The following is an 8610-nucleotide window of genomic DNA, read 5'->3' on the forward strand; positions in this document are numbered from 1 at the left end:
TCCAAGCTACTGTTCACAAAGTTAACACAGCTTTTTGAACATCCTAAATATATTTAAAAGGATGGAAATGCTAAGACTGACAGTAAAATATAGTTAGTTTTTCAGTGCTTTGACTGGTACCCACTTCGAGATAACATCTTTAAAGTGTTAATGATAACAGCTTTTTCATGCCCTCAGGTCCTACCAAAGGTATTATGAATGGAGAAGGATCAGTGTGATCACTATGTCTCTCACTGAGAGACACTTTTTTTTTCTGTCTACAGCTTTATTTACAAGGGGTTATAATCTTTGAAATTAGAGAGAAAGCAGACATGCAAGAAGGAGCCATTTTAAAGTGTTATCTTTCTTTTCAGTAGTGCCACCGTTCACATCATGCACTGTAGCTTTCTTTCTGGTAGAGAATGTTATTAGAGTCACTATGAATTATGTGCAAAACTTCAAGGCTGAATTCTGCCCTTTGCATTCCCAGTTCAGAAAAAAAAAAGCAATGCAAAGGTAAAGCTGAAGTTATGTGCTGTTCTGACAAGAGGTTTTTTTCTTGAAGTGTGGCCTGAATTTGAAACGGTAGATGATTTTAAAACAGAGTCCTTTGCGAGTGACAAATCAGGAGAGGTACAAGCTTTGCCATTTGACAAAATAAAGTACAGAGACCAAGACAGCATTTAATGTTGGGTGCTTATGATGACAAGCAGTGCAAGTGTAATAAATACACAAATGAAAGCTAAGTGTGTTATTAAACAGTGCCAAGTGTTGAAAATACAACCCTTCTGGATGAGTGCTTGTCTTTAAAACATTAAACAATATATTCTAAACAAAAATGCCTGGCATGACCTCTTGTTTAGCAAAAACAATAGCCAAAATAGTAAATAAGTGTTTGAAATATCCAAGGCTGAGTGTATTCTGACAAGTTACAGTCCAGAGTAGGTGACTAACTGAGCCTTGGTTTGACTATTTCTTAGTTCATGTTAGTTTAATCTAATTTTATTCAAATTTTAGAAGAAGAACAGGAAAGTTGAAAGATCATTTGTTCTTGAGCAAAACATATATTTTTGCCATTTTGTACTGATTAATGATGAATTGCAATCTTGTTTTCTTCTAATGATTTACTTTATATCTACTTCTTGAGTGATGGGAATATCTGGCATTCAGCGTAAGCTCTTTGTGATGTCTCATTTCCTCATTCATTATTGTCTGTAAATGGGCATGGTGCTTTAACCAGTGTTATCAGGTGAAGACAGTGCAGGAAGTGAGCAGCCACTCTCACCTGGTGAAAGGCTCCCTCCCATCAGACGCTCTAGTACAAGAGACAAAAACAGAAGAGGGGGAACATGTTTCCTACTGACAACAGGTGATTACACGTGTGCTACTGATGGAGGGATCAGGAAAGGTATGGACTTCTTTCATTAGATCATAAAAGGTTACTCAGCAATGTGCTTGTGAAAAACAATCTTAGAGTAAAATGATGTGCACAATGCTCTAAGAGGAAAGACTGTACTCACAATGTATCTTTTTTTCTTTACTCCTACTCATTCTTTTCCTTTTACAAACACTCATCCCCTTTAGTCTTCAAGAAATGTGCTTGATGTTCGACCCTCATTTCACTTGTGTCTTCATTTGTCTATAATCTCTAATGGAAAAGCCTGCAGTTCGGACCTTGCTCATTCAACCACTCATAACTTATATAACTTGTCATTCTAAAAGACAAATTAATCATATTATAACTGTGGTCCATTCTTAGTATAATTTACAGCTGAATACACTTTAAAGGTTGACATGTCAGAAGTTAGCAACATTTTTGTTCTGAACACAAAAAAGCATATCCTGAGATGCTATTCAGATTTCTTTCAAATAAAATTTTGAGCTTATAATGCCAAAATTTTTTTTTCCCTTGGCAATACACCAGTGATACTAAAAGATGACTGTCTACCCCAGCCATAATTCAACTATATAGTAGAAGAATGCTTGACCTTGCAAGGAGGTAAAAATGCCTTTCTAGTTATTTAGCCTCTTCAAATCTGATTACTTGCTGCTCAGTAGGACGGGTGTGCCCAGGTGGAGTTTGCAATACTGTTTCATACTTGTATCTCCTACATGACTGATTGTTTCTGCACTGGCAGACCACATCTGGCTATGGCTGCAAACCCATCATCAGGACATGGCCCTAAGGTCAGCATGCCAGTGGTACTCTTCCCATTTCCTTAGACAGGAACTGCTTCTCTTTCTTGGCAAATCGTGTTCTTCTGACATTGTATCATTCTCAGATTTTGAAATCCTGAGTGCTGAAGTGTAGTTGTTCACCTCAGAGTTCATCTGAAGTAGCCATGTGGCACTGGAAAAACCTTTTTGCCTGAGATTTTTCCATCTTTTTTAAAAAAACCACTTCCTTGGAGTATGGCAAACACAGCTGTCCCAGCCAGCCATATATATAAAGGAATTCTCTTAGGTTGTTCTGCAAATGCTCTTTTTACACTTCAAAGCTTGAGTTCAGTTGGTTAAACCTGTGAAGGCAGATATGCAACCAGTCCCATGTGTATGGTATGCTGGGGCATTTTACGTACTCCTATATGTAATGTTTAGCTTAAACGAAAAATCATTGCAAGCATGTTTTTGCACAGGTTTACTACATTTTCCACTGAGCATGTATTTCACTGTCTTCTCAACAACTAGGATTATTTAAAATATCTCAAATAGTAAGAGTCTTTGAAGAGGTCAAGAACACCTGGCTAAGGTAGATTACCATGGCATCTTGCATGATAAAGTTTTTGATTTCACCCAGCAAATTATGGCAGTAACCATGACTAGAGCAGATCAGAAATAATAAAAGTTACCCATCAGCTACTAAAGATATATTTATATAACAGTAAAACTTATTTTATCTTGGAACATTTTAATTTGTTAATCTAGATTTAAAAGAAAATGGTTTTGTAGTTTTCACTAGAAAACTGGGGCTTGAGTTCAGAATGGACAGTTTTTTGATGAGAAATGTGCTCTTTGTCTGGCTCTGATGATCATAGTTGAGGCTGAAATGTTTTAACCACTGGCTTTGGAGTGTATTTTATACAGGGTAGGGAAGTTAACCGATAAGCAAAAAATATCCTGAAGTAATATACAAATGGGTTTGAATGCTTGAATGTCATTCACACATCAAGTCTACTACTTTTACATTTTTTTTTTCTTTCTTTCTTTCTTTCTTTTGGTACGTTCTTCTTGTTTTGTTTGTTCCTTGGTTGATTCTTGGTTGTGTTCAATTATAATTTATTCTGAGCTTTTTTGTATCTCCATCTCCAAGATGATACTGATTCAGAGCAGGTACACTAAAGTACCTGAAAATTAATGATTTTGGATCACGCATCTCTCATTATTCATCTTGTGTATCTGGTTTTCATTTTTTAGGAGTTTCTACTTTATTTATAATCTTTACCATCTTCCTCTATCAGTTCTTTCCTTTTATCATTAGAAGAGTAGCAAGAAAATAATAAAAACTACTTTCCTAGTTTCTATGTAAAAAAGCTACCTGATTATTTTGATTTTTTTTAATAAGCTTTATGTTTATAGGGAGTTTAAATATATACATTAGCATTGTGCTCCACTTTAATTCCCTTTTCAAACATAATTCTTTCTAGTCCGTGTAAATACTGATAGAAACTCAGAAACTGGAGGCTGTTTCAGACATGTACCAGAATTCTGTGTAGTATCACAGTCTAGCCTGCCCCTGCCATCTGGAGAGAACATTGCACAATGTTTTAGCAGACATGAGGTTATACATTTGCTTTAAGTCTAGTTTTACAGTATGCAGGTCTCAGTAGGTAAGAAATACGTTAATTGTTGTAAGGGGAGAGCCTAAGATATGATTTTTCCTAAAGATGCCATTAGCTGTTACCTAGAGATCCAGACTTTGAGCCAGTAACCATTTCAATCAGAAAAAAGAAAAAAGAGTTTGCTGACATTCTATGTGGTGATTAGCCTTATTGTCATTGGTATTTTAAAGTTGCTGTGGGAAAAATTCTCATTATTTCCCTGTAAGCAATTTAGACCTGAACATCTTAACCTGACAAATGCTTAAATGGATGCTTGTCTTGAAGAAAATAAGGGGTGCCACTGAAATCAGTGAGCCTTCTCATGCTTGCACTGAAGCATGTACCCATGTACTTCAGGAGCAAGGTCCTGCCTGGCTTAATCTTTGTTATATTTTCTTGCTGGTATCTTCAGGCTGATGAGCAGATCCTTTTCATAACAAATTTCAGCAGCTGCCAAAAATACTTGAATATGAAGATAGTTATGCAGTGAATAGCAATGTTTTTTTGTTGGTTTACAGCACAGCCTCTGCAAAGTGGAAACAACCCACAGCAGCAAAAAGTAGGTAGCTAGAGCTCACAGTGTATGTGAACAGAAATGTCTGCAAGTGCAATGTTCCCTTCAAATTGTGAAGCATTTTGTGGTTGCCTCATTTAATTATTAATTGTTTACTACTTGCATATATGGATTAATAACGTTGATTTTGTTCAAATCATCTGGAAAAGAAGCACAGATTCAATGTTTTACATTTGCCATTCAGGAGGCTTTTACAAATACGTCAAACTCTGCTGTTTTACTAGACTTTAAAATTAGAAGCAAAGCCTAAGGGTTAATATTTTTGAAGACAAAGCTTCTTACATTATCATTCAGTTCTTTGCAAAACTGATTTACACATACTGTAAAAAATTTATCTGGTTTCTGGTTTATTTATTTTAAAGAAAAAAATTGTACTTTATTAGGAATTGAATTTAGCAGAGATTGTATAATTCTAACAGTTTCTGTAGCCTGTCTTAATGGGTTTTTGATTATGCTTAGCCAGATAGCTCAGTCACCCTGATGGGATCCTTTATCTTGCTCTCTGTGCAACCCTGCTGAAGCCCACAGTGAGATACTAAGTGCAAGATGAGATGTGGAAGAGCAGGTCAGACCTCTTTTATGGTGGTCTGTTTAATTTTTTGGGGAAAAAGTAGATGCATTAATTTGTAAATAATTTTATTTATTAATATCTTTTGGTAGTAATGTGTCTCAGCACTGAGTTCTTTTGCAGGCAGATTCCCTCTGAGTCCCTGATAGCTCCTTGGATTACATTACACTGTACTGTTTGTCTTTGTCTATTTTTTGGCTGAATTCAACTGATGTCTATGCATTTTCTCATACAAGGCTATGAAAAATCTCGAAGCTTAAACAACATAGCTGGCTTGACAGGCAATGCTCTGCGACTGTCTCCAGTAACATCACCCTACAGCTCACCTTGTCCTCTAAGGCGCTCTCGGTCTCCCATCCCTTCCATCTTGTAAACCAGATGGCGTCAATCGGCTACATAGTATTAAATCAAATACTGTTTACCACATATTGGAAATAAATGTAGCATCAAGCATAGGCTCCACAAATATGGTCTAACTCCTGCATGATACAACTGTCAGTAGTGAGAAAAGCCACTTGTGTAGCTGAAGATTTTTGTCTTGGCTTTTAAAGATTACTTAAGGTAGCATTTCTTCTTTTATCTACTATATTGTCCTACTTTCCTGTGGCAATAAAAGGACAGTTAGTGGATGCTGTTGTCCAGTCTATTCAATAAATAAGCATATTTTCAGGGAGATTTACTTAAAATAATGTGCTTCCAAGTAACTATCAGTCACTCCATTGAATCTCCATTTCTTGTGACTCTAATCCATTCTGAAGATGTCTGCTCTGAAGGGTCTGCTCATTTGCATGGACCATCCTGTCTCCATCACCTGACAAGCAGTGTTGCCGATCGTGGAGACCACAGAGGGCTCTGGATGTGTGTTCTCACATTGTTACCATCCTGCTGAAATGAACGCACTGATAAACTGGTCTGCATGTGGGATTGTTTTTCTTTGTTTAACCTTTTCCTTTATTTTTTAACTATCTACTTGTTTATAAACAACTTTATTTTGTGATTAACTTATTTCGGTACTGGATTGCTGTATCAGAGTTCTGAATGTCTCCGGTTGTTTGCACACAGATAACTGCAAAGAGGTTGTCATTACTGGTTACACGCAAGCAGAAGCCAGATCTCTTTCTTAATGGCTTGGGGAAGGCACAAAACATGCAAGAAAGGTAAACGCCATCCAGACTTGCAATTTTAAGCTAGCAAGTGCTGCTTGGTACTGTAGTATTTTCTCTACTCCAGGGTTCTTCAACATTTTCAGAAGCTGAGTACCAAGTAAAATTGAAACAATTACTGGGGGCTTTTTTTTTTTACCATTGTAAGAGGGTAGTAGTTCTCAAGTTGGGTTTTTGACCAGCCTTATACCTCTGGCTCATGAGCTTCAAAAATTTCTTCAGTCAATGTTTTAAGAGGTGCTTTGTCCTATATGTTGTTTGTCTGTATGTTTTGCAACCTGTGTCCTTGTATTCTCCATCTGTCTCCATAAAGCACAGAGATACTGTTAAAATGCCCCCCTCTTTTAAGTTGAACTAAGAACACTTTTTCTCCTTTTCTCTTTTTTTTTTTTCATATGGACTATACATCTGTGTATAGATAGAAATATACATATTTTTCAAGTGCAGTTAGTATCATCTAGACTAACTCGTGTGCACTCCTAAGATTTTTCGAGCGGCTTTTCAGCACCGACCGGTTGCCTATTGCATCAATCTTCCTCCTAGCAACCAGCATTCATTACAATTTTGAAACTGTATCTCCTCTAGTGGCTTTTTGATTCAATATTAACCTCTGTTTATGCAACAGGACAAATGCAATGGCAAATTTGAGGTTCTGGGCTGGTGAGGAAAAGTAATCCTTAAACTGTAGAGTTTTAGAACTACATGGGGAAGACCATAATGACTGAAATCTTTAGTGATCCTTGAAATTGTTGAATAATTCCTGACTGTCATGTCTTATTTTTTTGTTAGGAAAAGAAATTAAATTTATTGTTGACCATGTAACATGTTCTTCTGTATATAGCCAAGCCCAACAGCATGACCTGCATGTCAGAATTCTTGTACAATAATGTATTTATCAAAGTATACATTTCTGATATTTAGAGATGTACATTGATTTACTTTTGGTAAAATATTGTCAATAGAGAGATAATTGCAAACAGCTTTTAGCAAATGAATTAATATTATATCTGGTGCTGCTGTTATATTAACTACAGTGTTGTACAGAATTTATCATGGATTTTTGACTGCTGAAAAAGGGACAATGGAATTTAGCCATACCAAGGACTGTACTGGAAAGAGACTGCTGCTGCTGAATGGACCCTGATAAACGACTCACACCTTGAGGAGGTCACTGAGACTTTGCGTGCGAAGTAGAGCTTGTTAAAGAAGATGAAAGACCGCTCGTAATTACTGCTGCCAGAGGAAGGGGTGACTAGGCACTCTTGATGAGTCAGTGTAAATAAAACGTGTGTGCATGGAATATCAGTTTTTATCTATAGCAAGGAAAGCTGAATTCATGTCATCATTGCTAAGGCTCCATGCAAAGACCCACGCCCCTGTGTTTATTATTCCTGGTTCCTGCAGTAAGCTGTGCTGTGGATCATACAAAGACACACGCTTAATAATGGTAGTGATGTAAATTACATCTGTCTTGACTTCTGTCATACTAATGGCATATATTGCAAAAGTCACAAATTTGAACCGAGTAGGTTTGCATAAGTCCTTGCTTTCTCAGTTTGCCATGACCTAAATTGTTATGAATTCTAGTGTACATGCCAAGTCCTAAGTTTACTTTTCACAATAATAACAAAAATGTGACTGCAAACAAACATCACTGACTTTGTTCACAGCACACAGTCTTCTTTCTATGTTACCTCAAACTATAAGTATTATCAGAAATAAAATTCTGGCAGCAAGAATATTTTGTGGTTTTTTTTTTTTTTAATTCAAAGTGTTGCAAACCCAACATTATTAACTTTAAAAAATTGTATTAAAATTATATTCTACAAATGTATATTTTACATAAAATATATATTCTTTGATAAGTTATTTTCTGTAATTTTTGTGGTAAATGGATCTAGTCTATTCTATGTTTATGAGACATTGTAGTGCTACGATGTGGTAATTATGTTCTCTCCATCCTACTCAGTGGGAAATTCTCCAGAATCTGTTTTGTCACCCTGGTGTCCTGATTGTAGGGACCTGTCCCAGTTGTGAAACTCTGTATTGTGGAACTTCTGTGAACATGTCAAGGTGCATGCACAATCCTGGTGGAAACCAGTGGAAATGTAATACCTGAATTGGAGAATAAAAGGCAAAAGACCTGGGGAGGAATTTGGAGCATATCTTCTGAACTGGCTCATGAGCTTTCTTTAGCTGCATCGGTCCCCTGCCTGCTACTGGCCATCCCAGTTCTACAACCAGCCTCCTGGAATGCATGAGGTGTTAATTCAAGAGCTAGTATGAGCTGGCTTCTGCAACAATTGAAAATTAATCAGCTTGTTAATGACCCTGTGCCTCATGTGGAAATTTCAGTCAGGCTGGGTATTTTAAGTCTGATGGGAGTTTTGTTGCATCCTGGTGTGAAGTCAGCCTAAAAAAGAGGCGATAAACGGTTGCTTAAAACTTCTAATATACTGTATTTGTGGCAACCAGAAATCCCCAAATACACAAGCAGATTGTCTGAGA

At 36.7% G+C, this 8610-nt stretch overlaps 1 protein-coding gene across 3 annotated transcripts in view; it reads left to right on the top strand.

Moving 5' to 3' along the window:
- The window catches only part of KCNC2 (potassium voltage-gated channel subfamily C member 2), a 103592-nt gene extending 95299 nt beyond the window's left edge, over positions 1-8293 (top strand). The window contains exons 4-5 of one of the 3 annotated variants that reach the window (XM_063396447.1): positions 1220-1387; positions 5176-8293. In XM_063396447.1, the coding sequence (XP_063252517.1) occupies positions 1220-1387; positions 5176-5312 (305 nt within the window). In that variant the 3' untranslated portion in view covers positions 5313-8293. The remainder of the gene's footprint in view (positions 1-1219; positions 1388-5175) is intronic. The other 2 variants (XM_063396446.1, XM_063396445.1) reach the window with 2 other exon arrangements.
- Positions 8294-8610: the final 317 nt, after the last annotated feature.

This window comes from Prinia subflava, chromosome 4 (assembly GCF_021018805.1).
Source record: "Prinia subflava isolate CZ2003 ecotype Zambia chromosome 4, Cam_Psub_1.2, whole genome shotgun sequence".
NCBI lineage: Eukaryota > Metazoa > Chordata > Aves > Passeriformes > Cisticolidae > Prinia > Prinia subflava.